Below are 26,492 nucleotides of genomic sequence, written 5' to 3' on the forward strand. Positions count from 1 at the left end.
AAGCGCAAAATCTTCCCCGCAACAACACATTAACCCCATCCCTCCACACACGCCTCGCATACTCGACAAAATCAAATCTCATCGGATCACCCTCAACCACTTCTCCACAAACCACACATCACCTCGCGAGCCAACTCCCGCCAAAGAAATAACAAACCAACTCCTCACTACCGTTCACCCCAAACCTCCTCAGCTTCTGACCAAAGACGCCCAATTCCTCCGACCCCAACAAGCCACATGAATCCAGACACACGCAAGGAAATCCCAAATCCCACCCTCGCCGCCAACAAGCACACGCTGACCCAACTGGTAAGCCTACTGATAATCTTTATCCTGATGGCACTGTGGCTCCGACTACGCACACCCGCCCAGAAACGGAAGCGGAAGATCCGCCTACACAAAAAGCGCCTCATACGTCGTCTGCGCGCTAAGCAGTAATACGATGTCTCTTTCCAGCGGAGACCCGCTCTATGCGTGACTGCGTCTGTTGAGCGTTTCGAGTCTCATGAAGGTGCGGTCTGTGGATGTCTTGCCGATGACTTGAGAGGGTTGTTCAATATTCGGGTATGGGTGTTACTGTGTTTGCGAGGCGTGACTTCGGATTGTGTAGGGCTGGTAGTATGGCGCAGACTATGTGAGCGTGTGACGGGTTATGGTTGTCGCTTCCATGTGGGCTGGGAATTTGCTTGGGGCTGTGGGGGTTAGGAAATAGGATGCTGCGGAGTACGGTGCTGGATGAACTCGGATGATATCTTTAGGTTTTGTCGGAGTTGGGGTGTGGATTTATGCGATAGGTTTGAGATGCGGATTGAATTGATGTCTAGCTTCGCTTTCCGGGTCGAAGTATAGTTCGAATAAGCTATTGTCTGTCTGGTACATCCGACAGAGCGCGACATCAGGAATACAATTTTACGCTTCTATGAATAGGTTGAATAAGAAATACCAAGGGTGTTTATTAATTATCGATGTAGTCACAGGAGGCATGCCTTGAGAAAAGAAAAGATATGTGCAAAACGCAATGCTGGCTGTACAACCTCAGAAATGATTCATGTGGACATGCGTATCCTCCTGGTTCCATTCCAGAAAAGAACGAGAACATTTACTAAACCGAGGGCAAGTCGGCCGAGAGAGGCAACTTGCGGGATGAATTGCCGACATACACCTTCTTCTGGGCGTTAGTGATCACCCAGTTTTGTGAGGTGGCGTCCCAGTTGGAGACGTCACGGCGGGTCAGAATGGTGGTCCACTTGAGGGACTGGCCAGGGGCAATAGTGACTCGGTCAAACTGGCGCAGGACCTTTGAGGGCTCACCATCGCCACCGAGGGAGACGTACAACTGGGGAACCTCATCACCAGTCACAGAGCCAGTGTTGGTGATAGTAGCGGTCACCTGGTAGAGATCTTTAAATAGACCATGGTTGCCACCGGAGCTGCCGCTAGAGGGGAGAAGGTCCTGGGGAGAACCATCGGTAGCACCCTCGGGGATGTAATCCTTCGAGTCCATGCCATAGTCAGGATCACCGGACGAAGCACGCAGGTCAGTGGAGTTCAACCACGGGTAAAGGTACTGTCGGACACGTCTAATTCCCTCGGGGAACAGGTTGTCCGAGGCTTTGCTAGGCTTGCCGAGAACGGGGGCTTTTTGCGTCTTTCCAGTCGTCGCTTTGTATTCGTTGTATTCAGTTGAGGGAAGTGGAGTGACCTTTAGGTCGGAGAAGGCAAAGTTTGTGTAGCTCAGACCGTAACCAAACTCGTAAATGGGCTCCGTTTTGTCCTTGTCAAAGCGACGATAGTCAATGAAGACGCCATCCTCGAAGTTGTCCTGAGGGGCATCGGCACCGTTGTTGGGCACGGTGACCAAAGCAGGGCCATAGTCCTCGCGAGTCTTACCCCAGGTGAATGGAGTCTTACCACCCGGATTGACGCGACCATATAGTACATCCACCAGACTGTGACCGCTCTCCTGGCCCGGCAAACCGGCCCAGACAATGGCAGTAATGTTGTCATTGTCATACCAGTCGCTAATCAGAACAGCGCCGGTGCTATGGATCACGACGATAGTGTTGTTGCAGTTCTGACTAGCAGTCTTGATAACCTCTTCACCATTTTTCCAGAGCGTCAGGTTCTTGCGGTCACCCTCGTTGCCGTCAACGTTGATGAATCCCTCACCCGAATCGGCGTTCACGAAAACCAAGGCAACATCAGCCTGAGATGCCAAGGCGGCCATCTCTTTGAGTGCCCAATTATCAGTCACAGCGAAAACGTTAGTCTGCCCGTTGCTGTATTCCAGGACTTCATTTTGGATGGCTTGCTCGGGTGTAATCAGGTAAGGGAAGTTCGCAGTTCCACTGCCCCAGCCCATGGCCAAAGTTCCGTTGTCACAACCACGGTCGGCGCAGCCATTGGCACCATAAGAATTAGAGCCTGCGTCCTCTCCAAAAATGCCAATGAATCTCTCATTGTGAGTAAGAGGCAGTGCATGACCCTTGTTCTTGAGCAGGACAGTGCTGTCCGAGCCAATCTTGCGAATGATCTGCGCGTGGTCACGCTGAACGTTTACGCGCTCGTTGACCTTGGCCCAGCCATCGCTGACCATGAAGTGCTGGAAGTTGAACTCATCGCGGGTCCAGGAGCTGAAGTTGGGAGGAGTGCGGAAGCGGTCACGTCCAACCTTATAGTAAGCAGCCATGATTCGGACAGCCATGTCGTCAACACGCCATTCTGGAACGGTGCCGTTCAGAACAGAGATGGTCAGGTTGGTAGCCCAGAAGGAGTAAGGGCTACCAAGGGAGACGTCACCGGCCATAGACATGTCCAGACCAGCCAGGGCTGACCCAACACCACTGTGGTGCGCACCCCAATCGCTCATAACAAAGCCCTGGAAGCCCAGCTCGCCCTTGAGAAGCTTGTTGAGGGTGTAGCTGTTCCCACAACCGTAGCTGTTGTTGATCTGATTGTAGGAACACATGACAGAGCCAACACCCGCACGGATAGAGTCCACGAAAGGCCAGAGGTACAACTCGTGCATAGTCTTGTCATCAATGTTTGAGCTCAGACTCTCAGAGATGTTGAACCCGTATCCCTGAGCCTCGCCAGCTTGGCGGAAGTGCTCCTGCTCATTTCCAATGTAATGCTTAGCACAAGCAATGACACCAGCATCCTGCATACCCTTGATGGTTTCGGCCATCATCACACCAGTCAAAACCGGGTCAGGCGAGAACCCTTCCCAGTTACGACCGCCCTCTGGGTACTTGCCCAGAGGGCCAGCAACGGGACCCAACTGCACATCCACGCCCTTGTCGCGATGTTCCTCGGCCATTGCCGTACCACGCTGATAGGCAAGTCGCTTATCCCATGTCGCGGCTACATTGACACCAGCAGGGAAAGCAGAGTTGTAATCACCTTTTCGAGTTTCATTAGTTAACTGCACCCACCAAGCTTATTTGGGATGGACAATCTTACTAAATCGTATGCCCAATGGCGCGTCTTGCATACACATCCCCCACATGCCAAGTCGGGGAACCCCACCGGTCTCACCAACACATCGTTCTTGCTCCCAGCCAGTACCAGTTGTCAAGTTGACTTTCTCGGCCAGTGTCAAGTTAGAGACGAACGCGACGGCGCGTGTGTAAGCGTCAGACCACTCGCCCGCACCACTCATCCATGGGGAGGGATAGTATGGAGGTGAATGAGCTAGAGGCTGTTTTGACGCGACTTGATTAGCAGTGATATTATTAAAGGAGTTGGATTGAACTCACATTCGCGTTGACCACTGAGGCCGTTAGGCCGACCACTTCTAGCCACCCGAACTTCATTGCTGTTCAAGTGATGATTTTCACACAGCAAAAAGCAAGAGAAGAAGTGAGGAAGGAACGAGAGATTATGGGAATACATGCATCTTAAATGTAAGTTTCCTACAGGGGGGGTAATAGTCTAACGTATAATATTTAAGGAGTATTTCAATAAAATGAAAATCGAAAAAAAGGGATCGACAAATATGCAACTATCCTCATATTACATCATGTCCTATGATTGGTTATAACTGATCATCATTGGAGTCCACTGTAAATGTTCTTCTGTTGTAGAGACACTTTCACCTTGGAAGGGGATACAATAGTGGCTGGGAGATTCCCAAGGAGAGACAACCCCCTTTCCCTAGAATCATACCTGTACAGCATTACCCAGCCACTCTTACACAACATATGCACTATTGAATCCCCTTGAATCTATCTTAGCTCAATTCTATATATGAGAACTGTGGAGTATACATCGGCATCTCACTGCCATAATACTACCTTGCCGCGCTCATACCTCTTCCCCGCTAATTCTAATCCTCATATAACAGAAGGACCTTTCGGAGGTCAAAATTGTTACTCCGCCTGTTGTGGGAATATGCACTCGCAGATACCTCACCTGATCACCCACATCGAATGAAATCCACAAGGTAACTTCCAAGATTCTAATCCGAACTAGTCACTGCCAGATCATCACTTGTCTTGCCGAATGGGGAAACCTTTCTCATTACATCAGAGTGTGGGGAAAGCAGACCTGGATTATCTTCCGTCTGTCCCTAGAATACTCCGTACAAAGTGTTTATATATTTACGCCTTGAACAAAAATATGTCTGTTGCTCTCTGGCAGTTATTATAATCTATACAAATCTCCACGGACTACGCCATCCGCAGCTAAGCGTTTTCGTGGAGATCGGAAGTGCGGGGAGCCGACTCTCCAGTTTTCGGCTTATGCGATTATTACTTAACCTCATTCTCAATATATCCTTTTCCGAGACATACTTCTTGACTTCAATATCGGTACTCTAATGTGTTTCATACAAAGTACCCCAGGGCTCCCTTCACCGATAATGTTCCACATTCCCGGCATCAAACGAAATCCCTATATCCCGGACCTCTCGGGCCAACTATCGAAGGCCCACTTTCCCGTCTTTCGGCCATTTTCGCTTGCCAGGCCCGAATTCCGACGGCTAAATTCCATTATAGCCACCGGCCTAAAAGAAAGTCAATTCCAGAACTCTACTGTAATATGGAAAGGTTTATATGGAGAGCACGCTGATCTCGGACAGAATGCACCGCCAGGCAGCCATCTTTTCCATTTTTGCGGCTAATTATCGGCTTTACGACTTACTGTTGCATTTCAAGGTCCCCACTAGTTAGAGATTCCGAAATCAAAAGGGTTGTGTAGGTACCATTTAGTATGCGGAATTGGTATTTCTCATTGTGTAGTTATTTGTACCCTGAGATGCTAAATAAAACATGGGACACATTGACGTCATTAGCATAGCTAATTCCATTCTCATGGGTTATGCCCAGATGCTCCTCGTAAAATGTCGGCCGAGGTCTCTGCCTCGCATGCAGGCTTATAGTCGGGGTAATGTTGCCATTTCACCGTCGGAGCGTGGGGTCTATCGGAGAAATGTCTTGCACAGGTTTGTTGGTGTATAGAGTTGACCCCCACATCTTGGGTGGGATTTACAGGCATCAAAGTCTCATTGGAGGTCTGAGCCCGAGTCATGCTGCGGGATAAAGCAGGTGTTCTCGTAGACTTGGCGGGGTTTAAATCGAACTTGTACCCATTGCTCACTTCGGTCACCGGTGCAGATGACAAGATAACAGTACTGAAAGCGATTCTTGGTAATTACTGTTCTCTCCATCCATATCCCCTTGTTCAATTCAAACAGCAGCCAGAACTAGCAGTTTCAATCAAATATATCCCAGCTAGTGTGAATGTCAAACTAATGCCAATGTCAAACATCACTGCTGATATCGTCTAGCACTTGAAACAGAATATGATTTTGTACTCTGCAGCCTGCGCCATTTGCACCTCCTCGGAACCCAGACCAAATTCTTCGTCGAATCTCATCAACATCGATTCCTTTGGTGTTATATTGATTGATCATTTCTTCTGCAATAGCACACAGTGTCGAATTGAGCACATCTTCATCAGACGCTGGTTCCGGAATCTGTCCTTCGGACCGACATCCACATAAAGCCGGATTTTCTTCTTTCTGAGTTTTCTTTGGTGGCTGATCTGTTGATTGAACCACAGTCGGGGCACATGTGCTATTGACCGCTGCTGGCAATTCAGCTGCCGCTGGTTCCTCTTTGTAAACGCGAGGTACTGCCATTGATAAATTCGATCTGCGAGTATCCCGACGTGGCGGAGACAGAGGAGTCTCTCCCTCTACACGCCGAATAGCAGGGATGGCAACCTTCCGGTTGGTGTTTGCTCCTGTATCCGCTTGCTGCAGATACTGCTGGAGAGAAGCACTGGACACTCCCAGTGATCCCAGAAGAGCTTTCAAGTGCTGATTCTCGGCCTCGACTTTTTGCATTGCCAGTCGGTGCTCGATGTCTTTTTGTTGAGCATGTTCTTTATACACTGCTAGACGCTGCTCTAACTCATTCACATACTCCTGCTTCCGGGCTCGACTCTTGCGCTGGTTCTCGCGCACCCGTGCGAGTCGCTCCACATTCTTCTATATCAGTTAGATCTTATATGTTGCGATTTCTTAAGCTGATGTGGCTGACCTTCTGGTCTTTCGTTGAATCCATCTGTTGCTAACCCGGTGTGGAGCATGACCAGATTCCTTATCAGTAGGACTTGTCATATAAAGCACTCATTGGAATGATTTGGAGTATGACAAGTGTGGTGGCAGACAGTTTGACATTGCCTTCGAATTTAAGTTCGGAGAAATGATGCTTCGTTGCCTGGGTTTTATGGCTGCTATTATGGTCACGTGGACTTCGCTTTATAACAATTGTGTAGCATTATTTGGTTCATACTCAATCCAACTTCTTTATTGGGGATGAAACCTCTAAGTGGTACCAATGCCATGGCTGGAACATTGCAGGGGACAGACCCTATTATTTTAAGATAACGCTAGAGATTTGGGGGTCCAGCAAAGGGTAGAAAGGTAATTGTCATAATTAGCGGATTCGTTTACTAGATTGCTCGTTTTGCTCACTTTCCAAATTGGCTGCCATGGATTGATATAATAGCTGCAACTTGAACTGTTCTTCAGCCTATAAGCACTTACAAGCCTCAATATGTCAGCTGTTTTCATTAATGGTCTACCTAGGAAAGATACTCAATGGAGATATAGCAGTAGATCTTAGGGATCGGACTGCAGCGGACCTCAGCGAGCGACTATTCAAGATGTCTGAAGAATTCTTGTGCATGATATAAGTCAATTCAGCAAGTCTATGGATATTAACCTCTGTCACTTACCTTTGCCGCCAGAAAGTCAGAAGTCTTTACTATTCAGTAGGAAACAAGATCTCTTAGATTCAGTTTCACATCGGAAATTAAGGAGTAAACTTCCTACCCATAGCTTCCCATCTCATCCTATAATTCATTTTAACAATGCATTTTGAAATCTCTATTATATGAGGGTTCCTTCGAGACTCACTAACTTAACGAAATGTTCTAAATAAACAACAGGCATTTTTCCGGGACTCAACAGATAAATGATAAAAGTTAACTATTTCATATTCACAAGTTCTAGGTAGTTGTTTAATTAAATATTACACTGTCTTCTGACTAGCAGGCAAAAATTCTAGAGACCACTCATTAGTGTGAGACGGGAGTCAGTTTTCCAACGAGAGCGAGAACGAGAGGCAAATCCGCAAACGATCGCCCTTAACGTCATTGGCCGTCAGTCGCGTAGCTGTACTCTTTCTCTCGTATTTCCTACGTACTTTTTTCCCTCTTACAGTAAATATCATAATTGCATTTGACTCTCCCCATTATCATATCGGAAACCCTTCCATCATGGTCTCCACGCGACACCATCCCCGCGAATTCCCCTCACCTGAGGCCGTTAAAGCGCTGTCCAAGTCACCTCCAGCTACCACCAGCGCCAGTTCGCGCAAATGGACTCATACACCCGCCGCTGCGCTAACAATCTGGCTGGTCGCTTCAGTTCCCTTGGTCATATGGGACACAGGCTATGTCTTGCTACGGCCACATAGCATGCCCGGCGGAAGTCTACACTCTCCAATCTGGACACCTTATGCGCTGTACGGAAAGGTCGACTATATCTACGGCTGGCCCGCTTTCAATGCGCACAACGGCTTCACGGCTGCACAGACTATTATGAATATTTTTGAGACTATCGGTTACATCTACTACCTCTGGATTGTCTACCACTATGGATCGACGGTTCGAAAGGGTGGATCGCAGAAAATCTCCAAGGGATTCACCTGGTTGCTGAAGGGAGACAAGGTAGTCGCTGGGCGCATTGGTGCGATTGCACTTCTAGTCGCCTATACCGCTTCTGTCATGACCCTAAGCAAGACTCTACTTTACTGTAAACTGCATTCATTCCCCGGGCTCTGTGTATTGGATTTTGATGAGAAATAGGGCTCAACGAGGTCTTCTCCGGCTTCGAGAACATCGGTCACAACGAACCGCATACTCTCTTCTTCTATTGGATCCTCCCTAAGTAAGTTCTAGTGCATGTGTACTTGAAACATACTAATTTTATTTAGCGGTCTGTGGCTCGTGTTCCCCAGTTACAATATCTACATTCTCGGGGGCGAGATTCTCAACTCGCTTGAGCTCGCAACACCGCGCCAGAAGGTCGGACGTCCGAAATCCACCTAGTATCAGTCGCGCAAACTAGGTAATGGCCAGAAATTTGACACGTGCAATGATGATAGAGTGCTTGAGAAAAGATCTGATCACTTCGACCTATCTAACGGTAGGTGAGATTTAAAAGATGGCTAGTATAAGAAAAACAAGGGTTTGCTTCCGTAATGCACAAGAGATCAACGAATATCTCCTTATGGCCACCCAGTAAGGATTCCCCTGACATGTAGCTACATGTTAGCCCTAGTCGGCCAAGCGATGTGCCATCCCAGGCGCCTGTTCGGCTGTCCTACGGGTTCAGGTCTATTCTGAGAGAGTCTAGCATACTATAAGTATATCAAGATATTGTTAGTTATATTTAAGCCAGTGGGGTGAGGATGCAAGTATATCCCTCCTAGAACCAGCACCCCTTTTACGGGAATAGTATAGGAGCTCTAGGGAGGATACAGGTGAATCGTAGACATATTACTCAAACTTCGTACTTTTTTTCTGTAATAGTTTTCTCTAGCAGACTTCCAATATAAATTGTGGCCAGGTCTCCATAATATCAGCGCCAGATGGCCGAAATAATTGCCAAGCCGCCATTCGCCGCCGAACCTTTCCCCATATTCGGGGGTGGTCTTCACTTTAATTTCTCCTCAATCTAAACTTGTCCTCTCGCTCTCTTTAAATACCACTTCAAATCTACCTTCCCATAATCGCCCTCCATCTCGGAAGCGCCTTCTTTTGTTCCCGACCGTGCCGAAGGATGCTTCGGGTCTGGGTCCTGGGGTATCCGCACCCGTCATGATCCCACGCGATTCCGACAAATCGCCAACGAAAACCCCTGGTGTCAGCTTCGGTCTAGGCCAGGAGGAGGCAGCTTTGGACGATTTCGATACACAAAGCCATGCAAGCTCCCGCGATCCCGGTAACACACAAACGGCCGACCCCGCGCTAGGCGCGGACAACGGCACATTAGACCAACGAGATGATCGCAACGGCCCGTCTAATTCTGAACCTCTAAACGACGAAGACAAACCGGCTTGGAGCGAGATGAAGACCAAGGCTGGGAAGGAGCGAAAGCGCCTGCCGCTGGCATGCATCGCGTGCCGTCGCAAGAAAATCCGCTGCTCGGGCGAGAAACCTGCCTGCAAGCACTGCACGCGCTCCAGGATTCCCTGTGTATATAAAGTTACTACACGGAAGGCAGCGCCGCGCACGGATTACATGGCCATGCTGGACAAGCGACTGAAGAGGATGGAAGATCGCGTAATCAAGACAATACCCAAGGAGGAGACGAGGGATATGGTCTCTATTGGAAGATCAGTTGTCAAGCCTTCTGCCTCAGCTCAGCCATTAAAAGCACAGAAGAAAAGAAGTGCGGAGGAGGCATTTGCGGCAGAGATGGAGGAATGGACTCGTGAGGATGGCGGCCCACCACACGAGACGTTCCCGCTGAATCGTGAGATCAAACCCACCGATGGGACTGGTCTTCTGACCGAGGGAGCCGAATTTTTGCCATCATTGGAGATTCAAGAGCATCTCGCGGAGGTGTTTTTTGATTGTGTCTACGGGCAATCATACCTGTTATTACACAAACCCAGCTTTATGCGACGGCTTAAAGCAGGCACAATTCCCCCTGTCCTGATTCTTGCTGTCTGTGCCGTGTCTGCGCGGTTCTCCACACACCCTCAACTCAACTCGGATCCGCCATTCTTACGTGGAGAAAACTGGGCTAATCCCGCTGCGGCCATTGCTCTGAGCCGGCATGACGAGCCAAATATTACCATTCTCACGGTTTTCTTACTTCTTGGTCTCCATGAGTTTGGAACCTGCCACGGTGGACGAAGTTGGTCTTTTGGAGGTCAGGCATTACGGATGGCATACGCGTTGCAGCTCCATCAGGAGCTTGATCATGATCCATTACTCAGTCAAAAGAATGGCAACGGCTCACAGTTGAGCTTTACTGATCAAGAAATTCGACGCCGCACTATGTGGGCATGTTTCTTGATGGATCGGTATAACTCTTCCGGAAGTCAACGGCCACCTATTGGAAATGAAAAATTCCTACAAATACAGCTTCCTATCAAGGAAGCTCACTTCCAGATGGAGATACCCGGCCCAACGGAAGATCTTGACGGCGATGTCCTTAATCCTGTACCTGAAGATGCAGGCCAATTATCTAATGCTAAAGAAAACATGGGTGTTTCAGCGTACATTATCCGCGCCATCACCATGTGGGGGCGCATTGTTGACTACCTAAATTTAGGTGGAAAAAGAAAGGACTCACATCCGCTTTGGCATCCAGAGTCAGGGTATATGCAGCTTAAGCGGCAAATTGAGGAATTCTCTGCGTCTCTTCCACTGCCTATGACCTTCACCTATGAAAATCTTCAAATCCATGCAGCGGAGAAGATTGCAAATCAGTTCCTCTTCCTCCACATCATCATACATCAAAACATGCTGTTTCTCAACCAGTTCGCCATTCCCTTGTCCCCGGGGGGCCGTCCACCAAGAGATATGCCTAAGTCCTTCCTCAGCAATGCAGGTCGAGCCGCGGTGGAAGCAGCGCATCACATTTCAGTGCTCTTTGATCGCGCTTCGGCCTATCCTCTTACTGTTCCTTTTGCTGGGTACTGCGCTTACTCGGCAAGTACAGTCCACATCTGGGGGATCTTCTCGAAGAACGTCCAGCTAGAGGCGCGCTCAAAAGAGAACCTCCGGCATACCTACCGCTACCTCAATAAAATGAAAAAGTACTGGGGCATGTTCCACTATATGGTTGAGAGTGCCAAGGATCGGTATCGGCTATTCGCCGATGCAGCTATCAAGGGCTCTGTGGCAACTAATGGCGCATCGCTGGCACCGATGTTCCAATATGGTGACTGGTTTGACAAGTATCCCCATGGAGTGTCAAGGGTGCATTGGGAAGGCCCCGATACTCGGCACAAAGAAACGGGCGAAGACGCAGTCATGGGCCAGAAACCCGACCTCCAGAGCGTGGAAGATTTCTTTGCCGGCCTTTCTCCTCCTTCGCAGCCAGGTCAACCCCGCAAATCCCGATCTCGCAAGAACAGCAAACTCTCAAATAATACACCAGGCATGGACCAGACTTCACCGCAATCAATGATGGAAGTAACCATGGGAAATACCCCAGGTGTTCCAGGCAGTGCATTCCCACAGCCATCCATATACCAACAATCCCGACCAATGTCATTTGGCGAACCACCATTCGACTTTAGTATCCCACCGGACCAATTACCGCAACTAGACCGGCAATTTGTCTACGGTTCATTTGCTGACTTCGACCCCAACTCGTTCGTTCCAAACAATCCTCCTATCCCACCGCTCGGCGTTGAAGCTCAAACTCCAGACCAAACATTGTTCACCGGCCATATGGACCCTAGTGCCCCCGCTGGGATGGGCGAGTTCTACCAGCCCAGCGCATGGTTCCTTCCCTTCAACCTTGACCCTGTTAACGGTGGAAACCAACCATCACATGCTCCGCCCCCGGCTCCCATACCTGGGGGAGGCAGTGGTGACGGCACGCCATCCGGTATCCCTCCTGTAGGCATGTCTGACTTTGGAGGTACGGGTATGCCTTTAAGCGCATATGATCTTGGTTTAACTTCGAACTTGAAACCTTCACGGCCGTGATCAGATCAGGTATTGTTCATCGGCTAGTGTTTTCTCAATGATTGCTACATGGTGTTTGAGTTTTCGCGATGATAAAGGTTAGGGTCGGACTTTGGGGTGTCTGTTACTTTTCGCGCTGTTCATATTATTAGCCCGGTGTAAATAATTGTCTCGTCTCTGACATGTATATCCCTTTCTGTTTTGAGTACATAATTGATTCGATTTACACACAACCTTGTAGATATTCCGATATAGAGGTAAAAATCAATTGACTAAAATAATTTGGCAAATGAAAGAAAAAAAAAGAAATTCTTGTGCATCATCCGTGAATCGAACACGGGCCTCGTCGATGGCAACGACGAATTCTACCACTAGACCAATGATGCTAGTTGTATGGTTAGCTTTGCGCTGTGGAGACTATGTTCGCTTAACGTATAGTGGGCTATGAGATCAGCATTGAACAGAAAGTGATCGAATATCTATGTAATTGAAGTTGGTAGATGTAATGTGGGTTGGCTTATAGATTAGTGCTGATCCTTTCCACATTAGAACTCTCTATATGCTAATGTGAGTGAATCGAGATGGTATGTGGCCGGATATATATCCAGTCGAGGTATGTAGGTAACTACAAAACATGTTCGTGGATAAAATGGGAATATTTGCATTACAGATGACCAGACAAGAAAGACTACTGAATTTATTGTTTGAACAATCCAACGAACAAAAGTGGCCATAGTTGCCACTGGACGCAAAGGAATGTAGAAGAAAGGGTATGGGATGTATGGGAAACACAAGTCGCTATAAGACAAGGGAAACCAGAGAAAAAAAAAAAAACCATCCCCTAATCATCCCACTCTTCATCCAGCTGATCTATCAGTCTGTTCTCGGCATCCACATCACGGCCCTGACCACGTCCCCGTCCTCCCCGTCCTCCAATGGCACCGATGAAACCGCCGTGGCCACTCGAGTCCGCACGCACGTAGCCATTACCTGCGGGAGATCCCTTGCAACGGAGGAGGTTTCCTAGCGAGGAAATGATAATCACGAACATGTCCTGTTGGCGCAGAAAGAAAGGAGTGGTCAGCTCATATTCCAAACAACGAGGTTCGTAACCTCAATCGATATCGATCATCTAAGTACATGCAGTAGAACATGTGGCCCATCTAATGAAACAAGAGAAACTGTGACTCTGCAGGAACCGTCTCCAACCCAGGGACCAGATGAAATAGCAGGTCCATTGACAAGGATCCAAGGGACAGCCCGTTGCATGAATCAAGACATCTTGTCAAACATATGAAAATGTACACGCCGTGATTAACACAGGCGCTCGAAGACTCAAAGAATAGAATTCAAAGGAACATGCAGAAAAGAGTGATCTATGGCAAGAAACAAGGAAATAAATGGAACAGGCTAACTGCAACCATCTCCCCCGAGGAGATTGATCTCTAGACCAGCCAGAGCGAGTTCAATCTATTCTTGAAACAGGTAGTCCTGCCCCATTTGAATCCCGGAACTTATGTGATACGAACTTGCCATATCTGAATCTGCGACGAGGCCAACACGGGATCAATGCTAGGATACTTACTTTGACAAAGTCGAAAACGCCAGCCCACAGGCTGAAGTTTGGACACTGGCGCCAGCCACGTTGATGCATAACAGTTCGCTGGTAGGCACAGCCACCAATCAGATAGACGGCAATAGCGATTAGCATACTAGAAGGGTCAGCATGGACTATACTGGGTATTTCCCCAATAGGTAGTAAGATGTACTTACATCACACCAAATACGCCACCGGGTCCCAAACCGCCAGCGTTGGGATCCGCGGCGATTCCACCACATGCCGCTGAGCTGCGGACTTCAAAGAAGTACGCGCATTCATCCAAAGAGCCGACAAAGGAAGCTGTGGCGACGTTCGGCGCAGCGTCACGGTCACAAAGGAAAGACATGATAGTCGATTTAGTGCGTGTAGAAGTATTGGAACTGCCCATGTTATCGCCCGGACAAGGTGAGCCGTTGGTATAATTGAGGACGAGTTTGCGGCCGCGGAAGAGTGGTTCAGATGCTTGTTGTCTGTGTATGACGGAGAACCGTTAGCATGATAATCCGCGAATAGTGCGACCAGTTGGGATGGAGATCTGCCATACCCTATGGAATATACTTTATCATCCCGCTCGTAATATGCACTGACGTTCTTCCACCGCGATGACTCTATCCCGACCACGTTCGTTACGTTCTCAATGACCGGTGCGCAGATGTTGAGTGTGAAATTAGCTGGGTAGTCGTGACCCCTGGCAAACCAGCTGTCCTCCCGCGCATCTTTCAAGACTTTCTTGCCGTCCTTCATTTCGGGCGGGGATAATGAGATCGCATTGAGATCAAAATATAACCCGGTGGTTGGGGAGCGGGCAACACATGGAGCATCATCTTTCAAATGAGTAGAGTATGATGCGCTAGATAGTCCGAGGATCGAGGATAGAAGGAAAATGGAGTAATGAGCGGAGCTGGTAAGCTTCATGGTGGGCTATGTGTTAAGCCAATGTAGAAAAAGAAATAGGATAGGGAACGTGTAGAGAGATGAAAAGATATCAAAATGAAATGACCTTTATGAAGGGAGGTGTATAGGTGTAGTTACCCCGGAGCCAGGTACAGGTTACTGATAGAGGCTTACGTAGCATCACGGCGGCTGTGATTGGCGATGCGGAGCAAATCTGCGGACATTCACTATCCGACGTCGTACGCGCCTTAGGACTTAAGGCTACAGGGTTCTCCAGGGCTATTTAAGAACCCATATTCCCCAGATTCTGGATTATCTCTCCATTACTTCATTATGTCTACCAAAAAGGACTCCAAAAAAATCCCCGTGCAGCCAGTGCCGGAGAAACGTGGTTATGAATTTGGTGGGCCGTAAGTTTTTCCCCCTTCAATCAAGCTCAGCCGAGCTGACATCTGCAATAGACTAGGTGCTTTCGGTATCATCTTTGGATTGCCAGTCCTGATCTATCTCTTTACCTTTGTCTGCAACGATATCTCTGGTTGTCCCGCGCCGTCGCTGCTGAACCCCTCGACTTTGTCGCTCGAGAAACTGAAGCATGAAGTGGGATGGCCAGAGGAGGGAATTACGGCGCTTTATGATACTAATGTTACACTGTGGACACTGAGCTACTATGCCTTCAGCCTGTTCTTGCAGGTCTTCCTTCCTGGTCAGGAGGAAGAGGGTGGTGTGTTGGCCTGCGGAGGGCGGCTGAAGTACAAATTCAATGGTATGGCAATGGCAGTCCTTCCTCGATCACATTCAAACAAGGGTACCTTTTTCTGACTCGGTTCATTTTATAGCATTCTCCTCTGCCGTTATTATCCTCTTGGGCCTCGCCGGAGGCACTTATCTCTATGGCGCCAACTTTGTGGTGTGGACATTCCTGTGGGACAACTACGTTCAGGTCATTACAGCCAACTTGTTGATCTCTTCTTTTGCTGCACTGTTCGTCTACATGAGGAGCTTCGCAGTCCCAGCCCCAGGGCAGGCAAACCCAGACCTACGAGAGCTGGCACCCGGTGGCCATACGGGCAACGTGCTCTACGACTTCTTTATCGGCCGTGAACTCAACCCTCGTGTTCGCCTGCCCATTCCATTTGTCAGCGAGGCATCGCGCACCCTTGATATCAAGGTGTTTATGGAAATGAGACCGGGCTTGCTTGGATGGACAATTCTGAACTTGTCCAATGTGGCCCACCAGTACCGAACATATGGCTATATCACTGACTCGATTGTGCTGGTCACTGTCTTCCAGGCATTTTATATCCTGGATGCGCTATATATGGAGCCAGCAATCATGACCACTATGGATGTAATCATGGACGGATTCGGATTCATGTTGTCTTTCGGCGACGTGGTTTGGGTACCTCATCTATACAGCATCCAGACCCGTTATCTCTCTGTTTTCCCCTACGAGCTTGGATTGACTGGCATGGCCGTCGTTCTGGGTGTCACAGCCGTCGGTTATTCGATCTTCCGCGGCGCCAACAACCAAAAGAACCGTTTCCGCACGAACCCCAATGACCCTCGCGTGAAGGATATCAAGTATATCGAAACTGCTGCTGGATCTAAATTGATGATCTCCGGCTGGTGGGGTCTGGCACGTCACATCAACTACCTTGGTGACTGGACTATGTCGTGGGCCTACTGTCTGCCGACTGGTGTTGCGGGATATGTTCTCATCGAGAGCATCAACCCAGCCAGCGGCGCTGTCCAGAAGCAAGCGGTGCAGACCCCAGAAATCCGTGGCTGGGGTATGATCTTTACATACTTCTACATGCTCTACTTTGGTGTCTTGTTGATCCACCGTGAGATGCGTGATGAGGAGAAGTGCGAGAAGAAGTATGGCGCTGACTGGAAGCGTTATACCTCCATCGTCCGCAGTCGCATCATCCCCGGGATCTACTGAGATATCACAAAAAGTTATTTGATAGGCTGGGTGTTGTCTTTTGTACATTAATTATCTTTAATACCTGGGCGAAGACTGTATGGTAGCCTTGCACTCTTTGGATTATGATCTTCCAAAGTTCACTCTCTCTACCTTTGTTGCAGCAGAGTTTGACCAAACAATATAAATAAATATCTGACCAAGAGACACTTTTTACATATAATTTCCTACGCCGAACCAGTATATCTTGCTCATGCCATTGTGTCGCTTCGTAAAAACCAAGAGCTTTGAATTAGGGCAATTTCAAGTTATTTCTTGTTAATTCCATAGTAGGCGAGCAGCTTGGGGGCAATAATTTACAGTTGATGTCAAGACTGAACCACAGTCAATACAACTGAATAAGTACACCCAGCTATGAACCTCTCCGTTTGTGCTCAATCATCTGAAGAATCTTCAAGATCGTTGCCCGCTTTCCTCATAGAACCAACCATGTGAGTTTCGAGCTCATTGAGGAAGCGAGCAGCCTTTCTCCGGAAGTCGATGCTAGGATCCACAAGGAAGTCGTCACGCAAACTTATATAAACATAGACGGGTCAGTCGCTCCGATTCGATTTGCGGAGGGAGGCGTGTATGGTGCGTCGCCGATAATGAGGGGATGAGCCGATTTGGCAATAAGTCAAGCATAACCTGCCGTTATGCTTTTTGTCTGGTTGAAGACATGAGGAGTTGACGAGTAGGCCAAGTTCATTGTCTCCCATGAGTCGTAAACTCGAGGTCCATTCAATATCCGGGCTTCGGTGTCAAGAAAGTACTTGACGAAAAGGAGAAGCACTTTTCGGAATGTATATTGACAGCCGGTGGTATCGATGATTTATGTTTCGTTGCGCTTGAGTAGTTTTATCTTCAACACCGTGTGTGGGCCTCCGTGCAAGTCAGGGCCAGGAATAAGTCGAGTTGAAAACCGTGGCTTTCCGATACCGAGGACGATAGTCTCAATTTTCAAGGGAAGGTCTGCTTTGTTAGCAATCTTCAGTAAGTGAAGGTTAGCACATGACTGCTGTGGATTGGCTGTTAACGAGACCTGCTTGCTTGTGCTCGACGTCGTCGGTCATGTGGTTTGGGAAGGGAGCCCGTTTGGATTGGGACTAAACTTATCTTTGATTTTGATGGAGATAGAGGACGCCATCTTGATACTCGATCTTAGCTAGATTGATATCTGAGATGGTCGTAGATCAATGAGACTGGGGAGCTGAGAGTAGGGGAGAGGAATAATTGTTGAGAACGGTGTATGCCTTTAATGCCTTCGCATAGATCTAAAAAGACGTTTCAAAAAGAGTATCTGAAAAACTACTGGAATACTAACCAAGAAGATATCACAAGGCCTCATAAGCCGCCAGCTATTCTTGTTATGGGTATCATGAAAACAGGACACGATGGGGTTACAATACATGGCCCATATGTATTAATCTTTATTAATCTTTCATGCTTTGGACACAATCAACGCTTTCGCTTTTTGGGGTCAACCAAAACATCCAAGCCCCAAGATTCATCTCCTGAATTAGGCATCCATCCCTTGAGAACCAGTCTCGCATCCCCGATGGCCTGCCTACGGATTTCCAACGGGTCTTTCAAGCTGCTAGGGTTTTTGAAATCCTGGTAGGTGGTAATATCTGGCATGCGGGGCTGAACTGTATTGGCGTGCGGATCTTCAGCTTCCGAAGCATCCACCAGCGATTCGGCTTGGGAGACATCGGTCTGATAGGAACGTGGAACCGAGGGCGCAATTTCGCGAAAAAGAGCCCAAAGCTTAGCTCGAGATAAAGACGAGGCCCCACGGGCAGCAGGTGAGGATGCCCGGTTTCCTTGTTTCACTCCATTGATGATAGTCTCATACAAACCGGTTTTGGAACGGCAAAGAGTCGGCACTGACTTGGCGCCGGTATCCATGGTCATTGCTGATGGGCAGTGATACGAGGGAGCCAATATCCAAACCGCGCTCACATTCCCTGGCCTGGACTTTTTAGATTTTGCTCCAGACGTCGAAGGGTCCCCTTCCTGCTCCAAAGAAGCAGTACAAGGCACAGATTTCGGCTTCGCAAAAGGCCAAAGTGTTGCCACCTCTTCACTCAGTACCGAAAGAATTTGGAATGGCCGGAATCGATACCCTGGTGTGCTTTCTTTGAAATTCATCTCCTTGGGCCAAGATTGCCCACCCAAAGCCTGCATCCGGCCGTTCTCGCCAAATGAGCGGTCACAGCCAACTTGGCTGATTTCTTCCTCGGGAAGAATTAAACCTGCTAGATAGGCATTCTCGGTGGGAGCAATGAGGCGACTGGTCTCACAGGATAGCAAGGAGGAGACTTGCCGTAGTGCAAGCTTGTCTGAGCAGGACTTGCTGCGCGTAGACTCGGCGTCCATGCGAGCTGGCTTTCGACGCACGACTCCGAGAAGGGAGAAGTGGGCCCGGCCATCTAGAAGGGTCTCTGTACCTGGGACCTCTGTGTTGGTTTTTGGCAAAGAATCTTCATGTAAGACTTCCCACGGTGTCGCATCTTCTTGGGCTGCCATGCATAGCTCCATGCTTGCGTCGCCGCAAGGAGCACATGTGCAATACATGTAAATCTTAATATCAGGCCGAAGCTTGAAAGGTGGCCATTCTGTGGATGTGCAAATGCCACCTTCATCCTCTTCAATATTTCTCCGTTGTATGAATGGAGAATCTGAGATCTTTTCATTATCTGTGGAAGTATCGCCATTCGTTAATTGCTTTTCCCGGGACAGGACACTGTTACATTCCGTTAAAAGCCAATAATTAAATGCTCGGATGGCCAAGATCTCGGCGTGACAGTCATGTAGTACAAGACCCCTGCAGCGTGGGATATGAGATGCTGACAAGCATTTTGCGCCAGTCCTACATGAATATCAGCTTGCTTGTCACTTGCATATGATATGGTTACAGTTCAGACTTACGTGACAGATATGCAGGTCAGAGTTTCTGAAGGTGTGTTTTCTCCTATAGGTGCCAAAAATGTTACTATTAGAATCAAAAGAAAGATATGGCGAAGTAAAGATCAAAGAACACATTCCCTTCACCATATATAGATCAGGGATGATAACCCGTTTATGAACTGAGTAAATTACCTTTGACAGCCACAATACCAGTCATTGGAATCCATTCCCTCGATCCATCTGGAAATATGGTTGGTTTACTGCGCGTTGGCAGAGCATCGAAATGTGCATGAACCACCGATGCTATCCGGGACGGTAATGAGAAACCAGATATATCAGCAGACATTGGATATTGTCATACTTTGAGCACCAATTTTGTAAACAACCAAATGCTTTATTAAAGGTAAGAGAAATAGAATTGAAGAATCTCAAGATGCCCATACGGTCACGTGAACCCATATAATTCTGCCTGAGGCGCCGATGGTTCCTTGACTTCTTCAAGCCTCCGGACATCCTTCTCAATCCAACGTCAACGTCTTTACTATCCACCATGGCTGACAAGCTCCGCACCATCCAGAACCTTGAGGCTCTCCAGGCCCGTTACATCGGTACCGGACATGCCGATACCACCAAGTACGAATGGACGTCCAACATCCTCCGTGACAGCTACTCCTCCTACGTCGGTCACCCTCCTCTGCTGTCCTACATGGCCGTTGGTATGGGCGAGCCGAAAGAGAAGGTGCGCGCAATGATGCTGGAGAAAATGGTCAGAGGCGCTGGTAATCCGCCAGAGGTATGTGGTGTCTTGCAGAGTTGCTCAACATTTACAAAGATGGGTTAGCTAACAGTGCTCTTCAATGATTTAGACTCAAGAGTAAAACCGCTGAGTGTGGCATATTCTTGTTTTCCTTGATACCCCTTGTTGCGTCCTTGGATTTCCATACATGAAGGCAAATCCTCAATTCTCCGACCAACCCCAGTCCAGCTCAGCAACCTCGCCGACATGAGATAATCCCCTCTTGTGTACCGGTTTCGAAACTGCCAAAGATCCAGACGATCTAATCCATAACATCTGAATTCATGGAAGACATGCCTGTCGAGCGTCATTGCTGCCCTCAAGCACGGCTTGTGTGCTGGGTACTCGCCAGTTCGCTGGGCGGTTGGTACAAAAATACTTTTTGTCTCCCGGCCTTTTTGTGTATAGAAGCTGCTCTAGAGCCGAACCTCGCTTGATTGATCGTGGTCTGCAATATTACAATTCAAATCAGAGTGCTTGAAACATGAATATATCCAAGAAATTCTATTTCCATGCAGACGGATGTAGTAATTGGCCCAAGACAAAGTAATCGTAAAATCACACATATCGAACCGTGATCAAGGCTAAAATAAACAAACAGAAGAGGCTAGGAAACAAGCCATGTAGTATTTACAAGCCATATATTACAGTCTAGCCGATCAAGCAGTCTCCAACTTCGCCGCCAACTTCGTATTCTCCGCTTGCAACGAAGCAACAAGATCGATCCATTTCTGGCGCTCAGAGCGAAGCTGCTTGAGCTCTTTCTTGAGATCATGTACCTCGTGCTTCAAGTTATCAACCTCAGACTTGTTCTTGGACTTCTCCGAGCGCTCCGCATCCTTTCGCTGCTTCGATTGAATCTTCGACGCAACTTTCAATTGGCTAGCCTCGATCTTGCGCAGTTGCTTAAGCAGCTTAGATTCCCCATTAAGAAAGTGAGAGGCTGCTTTGGAGTGATGTGCTGGCGGGTCGGGGGTTGCCGTCTGCGCAGAAGATGACTTTTCTTCATTGCTGTTCTCGCCCTGCGGTTGACTTTGGCTCTGCTGTGTCCGAGTGCTGGGAGGTTTGGAAGACATATTCGTCGCTGCGCGCTTACGCATCTCGCTAGTGTCACTGTCTACCTCGCTAACTCCTTTCCGTGGGGTCCCTGAGACACTAGGCGGTTGTGAGATCTGAAGCTTGTCGAGTTCGGCGCGGACTTCTTCTAGCTTGGCTTCAATTTCGCGTTTACGTATGGCTAGTTTGGCGAGCTCTTTCTCGTGCGAAGAGAGGTTGCCATTCTTTGTCATTTTGATCAGTTCCTCCGGGGACATGTTGTTGTGTGCTACATCGATGGCAGTTGCTGCTTGTTCGGAATTGGTTGATGACAATGAAGCACCATCGCGCTCGCGGGACGTTGAATATCCGGCGTCCAGCGTCGGTTTATCTTCTTGAACGCTTTTTGGGCTTAGGTGTGCCATGCCATCTGCATCGGTATGGGAAACCTCCGCAGGTGGGGGATCACCCGATACATCATCATGGGACCCGTATCCCAGAACATGTGGTGCAAACCGTTCCAGTCCGGTATTGAGCAAGCCAGTGACACTGGCAATCAGACCATGGTGCGAATGCTCGCCGTCGCTGTCGAGTGATTCGTACTCCGAATCCGAGTCGTCTGCCTGGTCGGAATCATACCCATTCGCAGACCGCTCAGATTTAGCGTTGGCGCCTGTTGAACCATCCGCAGCTTCCGTGTCTATGGGTTCTTCTTGCTTGGGGGTTTCGTCATCTTGGACAGCCCAATTGATGAATTTAGCGGCGTCCGCTCCCACGCTTCGTGGTGTTCCCTTGTCCACCATCCACCGTGGGATGTTGCCGCCCGGGTCACTCCTGGTGACCATGATCCATTCAACAGGATTCATTTCTTCGTCTTCATCATCCCCAGCTCCATTCTGCTCAGGTAACCCCTCAGGGCGTTGCAGATTGGAGGATGAAGAACCTCCATTCTTATTACTTCCTTGACTAGGAGAGCTGTTCCCACTGCCGTTCTTTTTAGGAATCTCCCGAATGAGTTCAACAGACTCATACTCCCCACGAGTATATCCTGGCTTATTCCGGATATCGGGGTGGTCACATGGCTTAGAGATCATGATCCAACTGCGACCAGGATGCTTACATCCGCCAGCTTGCAATCCAAAATCGGAATTGATGATCAACTCCACAAAATCGCGCGGAGCAGTAGGCTTAGGAAATTGCGCCGAAACGTGGTAAACAATCAAATCGCCCAAGATCGAACCATCGTGGTCCTTGACCTCCATAGTCTCGATCTTTTCCTCGGCACCGATCCCGCGGATACTCTTATCGGGCGTCTCTCCCTTCTCAATCTTCTTGCGGTTTTCTTTCAGCGTTTCATCGTACTCGGTTGAGAGCTTCTTCCGCCACCGCGAGAATGGGATGCCTTCATGCACACTCCGTCGCCCGAACCATGAGCCTCCACCGTCATTTGCGGAAAGTTTCCATACAGTCACGTCTAATGGATTGTCCTTTGGTCCGCCCATCTTCAGCGGTTTCCCCCATTCCTTTTGCAGGTCTGCAATATCTGGATCGGTTTCTCCCATTCGTACGGATGATGGGACAATTCGTCGGGCGGAGGAATCTGTCGTGGCTTCTAACCCGGGGTAGTCATCGTTATCGGTGATTGGGGGGTCTGGAAGTGACTCTGCTACCAGGCGGCCTTTTTTGAAGATATCGCGCACGTAGTCACGGAGCTCGTCGGGATCCTGGGGGACTGCGTCCCATGATGTTGGCTTGAGGCATTGAAGGGCCTCGTGTAGGGTAGCCATAGGTGCTGTAGGAAGATCCAATTCTCTCGAAGTCTCAATCTTCTGCGATGTAAAGTCTAACAGATTGTATGTAGTGATGCTGTTTGGTAGTCGGGTCAGCTCGTGGCTATGCCGCAATCAGGTCACGGAGGTGGAATTGTAGTGGACACTAAGTTCTCCAGAACATTAAGACTGAAATGCCTAACAATGCTCAAGTAGCTTGCCTAGGCGGAACTGCGACGACCTGCAATAGAACTCCAATAGAACTGCAACTGCTTTGTAGAAATGCTGTTATAAATGAAGCACGAGCTGATGGATTTCAGATAAGAGATAAACGCAACAAATTTACAATGCAAAGGGATAGCACATGAAATTCAAGATCTGGAGGTGTCAAGGTGAGCTTCAAGTTATGATGTAGCCTGGACTCTTGGCGGTCGACGTCATCCAATATACAACCCGTCGAATTACCTTGTTAGGTTTAGCGCTCTACGTTTCTATATAAAGTGGGCTTTGTGAACTGGACTAAGTATATTTGACAAATTGAGGGAAGAAGTTGTGTACGCACTTTTTATAACTAAGCTAAAGAGATACATACAATATTTGGACAGAGCTGCTGATAGATCAACAAAAAGCCGGAGAAAAGAAGCAGCCAGCGCAAGGGACCAGCCCCTCGATCAGACAGATAGTAAACGAGGGTATCTATCAGATCAAGCATCCGGTTCTCGTCGTCGGGACAAAGAATGAAGGGCTCTTCCATCCAGTAAAAGAGCCCACCCGACAGACCAAGCTTGCCCAGGAATTTCTAAAAATCCAGCCTGGACGATAGGAGATGAATCTATCATTGCCAACTGTGGTCATTAGAGGTGAGTTCGTAACGCAGAAGATGGAGATGACTGCCACTCAGACCACTCGTCGCTTGGGGCGGGATGTGAAAATCCCCAGGTCACAGACCGAAGGAGGGAATCCAGTGCATCGCCCTTCGCGCTCGATATCTGCCACAGGCGGATCTGATCGAGTCTGACGAGGGTTTAGGGCAATATCTTCTCTCGTGTCGTTAATCTTCACCTCGAACCAAAGATGACTAAAAAGCGTACCCCAACCAAGTATCACAGATGCAAGGAAGGCGACGCAGTCGCATAAACCTATCCTCCAATTCTTCAAGAGAACTAGCCAGTCCAGTACCCAGTACCGGAAGGACAGACCCGGAAAGAAAGACAAGAAAACAAAAGCACACGCTGAACCCAGTTCAGTCGAGTAACCCAAACTTGCTTCCTTCCCTTTCCATCGAGCGACAGAATCGAAAACGTAAGGACATTCCACGTCCAAATTCATATCCTCCACATGCCGTGAGGCAGACCAGTCTTCATGACATATATGCGGGAATGACAAAAGAAATGAAACATAACAGAGAGCCGACCCGCCGCTTCTTGATGCAAAGAAAAACAAAGAAAAAAAAGCATCGCTGACGCTGGAATCGAACATGGAAATTATCAAAAGCACAGAAAAAGGGAATTCAGGTTATGCAAAAGGCAGGAGGGAGTATCACAGATGCACAGAGTCGAATAGAACGCCATCAAGAATGCGAATTGTCGTTTGAATCGGGTTCCCGGAAGATAGACGAGAGAGGAGAGGGAATAGTTGAGTCGTGAAGAAACCGAAAAATTGCGCGCGCATCTAGTTAAGAAACGATCCACGTTTCTCAACCCCACATTGCACGAACTGGGGGAGCCTGGACTTGGGAATGGTCGACATCACCGAGTCTAGTCAGGGCAGAGCTAAGCGATCGTGCCATATGGCATCGGAGCAAAGTCGCCCCAACCAAAGCCCCCCATACCCATGTTGACAGCCGTGCTGCAGGGTTGTACAAGCATGCTCGGGAACACGCTTGGGAACATGCTCGGCAGCGGGAGTGGACTGAGAGCGGCTGATGTGGTCGGCATGCAGGTGGTCGGCAGGCAGTCGTAGGTCTGGAACGGCGAAGGGGTGTAAGGTTGACTGTAAGACGGGGTCGGGGAGGCAAGTTGGGCGTCACTGAAACTGAGACTAGCCCAAAGATTCGGATTAGAATCACCCGTGGTGGCCGGGTTGGGGCTGGGCGACAGTACTTTCCACGACTCGAGTGGCGGCTGGGGCACCTGGTTCTGCCACCAGTTTTCCGGACCTGTCGAACTGGGAAGGAGAGGCATTGGGCGCATGACATCTGGCATTGGCGGCGAAGGGGCAACCAGTGGGACAAAGAGCTTGCCGATGGCTGCCTTTGCTTCTTCGCTGCGACCGTTCAGTAGTTCCCCAGCGCCGTCTTCCTCCAGTCCTTCAAGTGCCTGGGCGTTGGCTCGGTAAACGAACTTGTTGGCGGCTTGGACAAACTCTTCCTGTAACCTCTTCAGCTCACCATGCTTTCCTGACCAGTTGTATGTATTGGCGGCAGCATCCACTGAGTAGACCTCTTTGTGGAAATCAACTAGGGATTCGATCGTCTCCGGGGTCAACTTGAAGGCCACCTCGTTACGGGAGACCATGTCGACGTGTACAACATAGGCCTCCATGTGGATCATTTGGTGGTTGTGTATGGATTCCCAGAGCATGTTCTCGTTCTTCTCTAACTCGGTCTGAGGGGCTTTGGTGAACACCATGGAACACAAGGTCCAGATGGCATTTTTCGATGAGAGTGTTTCTGTCAGGCACCGTGTGTGTTGGGTGACATTATTCAAAGGACGCTTGACCCGGTTAACTCGCTTTAGGGTGGCCGTCAACCAAGGCTCAACCTTGCTATTTAACACGACATTCGGGGATGATCGCGGCGCAAACGCAGCGGCGGAAGATGGGAGTAAGACTGTTGGCATTATGACACTGTGAGGTGATACGTCCGGCGTTAAAATAAAAAGAATGTAAATAGAATGTAAATCATAAAGGCGACATTCGCCCACACCAAATGTTTTTTTTGGATTTGAAAATGGTTAACAAAAGTCGTATAATCCAGTATTAGAGTGTGGACGAATGCGCAAGAACAGAAATTATAGTATAAAAGAAAGATGACATGAAAGTAGAAGAAAAAAAAGAGTAAGAGATAATATAAGAGGGGCAAGTGGAGAATTTTCTTTTGATATTAAGAACACATTTTTAGTATGCAAGTAAATGGAGTCAACCCATCTCGGACTCCCCGATCCACAGTGGACTATTTAGTGGCGATACATTGAAACGGTTAGAAAGCGCGAGAGTGTTTCATCAAATTTGACAGGTTCTACAGTTCCAATCTCTTGTTGCACGTCCATTTGGCCCAGAACGGCTGCATGATGCCCT

The 26,492-nt window shown here is 48.6% G+C and overlaps 10 protein-coding genes across 10 annotated transcripts; 4 read left to right on the top strand and 6 right to left on the bottom strand.

Annotated features, from left to right (window-relative positions):
- Nucleotides 1–1,102: 1,102 nt before the first annotated feature.
- Nucleotides 1,103–3,815, bottom strand: PGRI_037370 (beta-glucosidase; the record flags this gene model as incomplete). Its single annotated transcript, XM_040791450.1, has 3 exons — nucleotides 1,103–3,402; nucleotides 3,463–3,700; nucleotides 3,759–3,815. The coding sequence occupies 3 exons, from the start codon at nucleotides 3,813–3,815 to the stop codon at nucleotides 1,103–1,105; spliced, it is 2,595 nt and encodes an 864-aa protein (XP_040645527.1).
- A 1,946-nt stretch (nucleotides 3,816–5,761) lies between these two features.
- On the bottom strand, nucleotides 5,762–6,569 carry PGRI_037380 (bZIP transcription factor; the record flags this gene model as incomplete). The annotated part of the gene is made up of 2 exons (XM_040791451.1): nucleotides 5,762–6,493; nucleotides 6,546–6,569. The coding sequence occupies 2 exons, from the start codon at nucleotides 6,567–6,569 to the stop codon at nucleotides 5,762–5,764; spliced, it is 756 nt and encodes a 251-aa protein (XP_040645528.1).
- Nucleotides 6,570–7,788: 1,219 nt separating this feature from the next.
- PGRI_037390 (uncharacterized protein) lies at nucleotides 7,789–8,622 on the top strand (the record flags this gene model as incomplete). Its single annotated transcript, XM_040791452.1, has 3 exons — nucleotides 7,789–8,326; nucleotides 8,380–8,461; nucleotides 8,508–8,622. 3 exons carry the CDS (start codon nucleotides 7,789–7,791, stop codon nucleotides 8,620–8,622), a joined length of 735 nt encoding a protein of 244 aa, XP_040645529.1.
- Nucleotides 8,623–9,393: 771 nt separating this feature from the next.
- On the top strand, nucleotides 9,394–12,246 carry PGRI_037400 (putative C6 transcription factor; the record flags this gene model as incomplete). Its single annotated transcript, XM_040791453.1, has 1 exon — nucleotides 9,394–12,246. One exon carries the CDS (start codon nucleotides 9,394–9,396, stop codon nucleotides 12,244–12,246), a length of 2,853 nt encoding a protein of 950 aa, XP_040645530.1.
- An 820-nt stretch (nucleotides 12,247–13,066) lies between these two features.
- Nucleotides 13,067–14,740, bottom strand: PGRI_037410 (uncharacterized protein; the record flags this gene model as incomplete). Its single annotated transcript, XM_040791454.1, has 4 exons — nucleotides 13,067–13,279; nucleotides 13,811–13,937; nucleotides 13,999–14,295; nucleotides 14,370–14,740. 4 exons carry the CDS (start codon nucleotides 14,738–14,740, stop codon nucleotides 13,067–13,069), a joined length of 1,008 nt encoding a protein of 335 aa, XP_040645531.1.
- A 312-nt stretch (nucleotides 14,741–15,052) lies between these two features.
- Nucleotides 15,053–16,667, top strand: erg24B (uncharacterized protein; the record flags this gene model as incomplete). Its single annotated transcript, XM_040791455.1, has 3 exons — nucleotides 15,053–15,129; nucleotides 15,181–15,485; nucleotides 15,559–16,667. 3 exons carry the CDS (start codon nucleotides 15,053–15,055, stop codon nucleotides 16,665–16,667), a joined length of 1,491 nt encoding a protein of 496 aa, XP_040645532.1.
- A 1,476-nt stretch (nucleotides 16,668–18,143) lies between these two features.
- On the bottom strand, nucleotides 18,144–19,226 carry PGRI_037430 (tRNA-specific adenosine deaminase; the record flags this gene model as incomplete). Its single annotated transcript, XM_040791456.1, has 1 exon — nucleotides 18,144–19,226. One exon carries the CDS (start codon nucleotides 19,224–19,226, stop codon nucleotides 18,144–18,146), a length of 1,083 nt encoding a protein of 360 aa, XP_040645533.1.
- A 919-nt stretch (nucleotides 19,227–20,145) lies between these two features.
- PGRI_037440 (splicing factor 3B subunit 5 family protein) lies at nucleotides 20,146–20,473 on the top strand (the record flags this gene model as incomplete). Its single annotated transcript, XM_040791457.1, has 2 exons — nucleotides 20,146–20,388; nucleotides 20,462–20,473. The coding sequence occupies 2 exons, from the start codon at nucleotides 20,146–20,148 to the stop codon at nucleotides 20,471–20,473; spliced, it is 255 nt and encodes an 84-aa protein (XP_040645534.1).
- Nucleotides 20,474–21,050: 577 nt separating this feature from the next.
- On the bottom strand, nucleotides 21,051–23,213 carry PGRI_037450 (uncharacterized protein; the record flags this gene model as incomplete). Its single annotated transcript, XM_040791458.1, has 1 exon — nucleotides 21,051–23,213. One exon carries the CDS (start codon nucleotides 23,211–23,213, stop codon nucleotides 21,051–21,053), a length of 2,163 nt encoding a protein of 720 aa, XP_040645535.1.
- Nucleotides 23,214–24,967: 1,754 nt separating this feature from the next.
- PGRI_037460 (uncharacterized protein) lies at nucleotides 24,968–26,035 on the bottom strand (the record flags this gene model as incomplete). Its single annotated transcript, XM_040791459.1, has 1 exon — nucleotides 24,968–26,035. The coding sequence occupies one exon, from the start codon at nucleotides 26,033–26,035 to the stop codon at nucleotides 24,968–24,970; it is 1,068 nt and encodes a 355-aa protein (XP_040645536.1).
- Between the last annotated feature and the right edge of the window lie 457 nt (nucleotides 26,036–26,492).

Source organism: Penicillium griseofulvum (genome assembly GCF_001561935.1).
Source record: "Penicillium griseofulvum strain PG3 chromosome Unknown contig_86, whole genome shotgun sequence".
Taxonomy (NCBI): Eukaryota; Fungi; Ascomycota; class Eurotiomycetes; order Eurotiales; family Aspergillaceae; genus Penicillium; species Penicillium griseofulvum.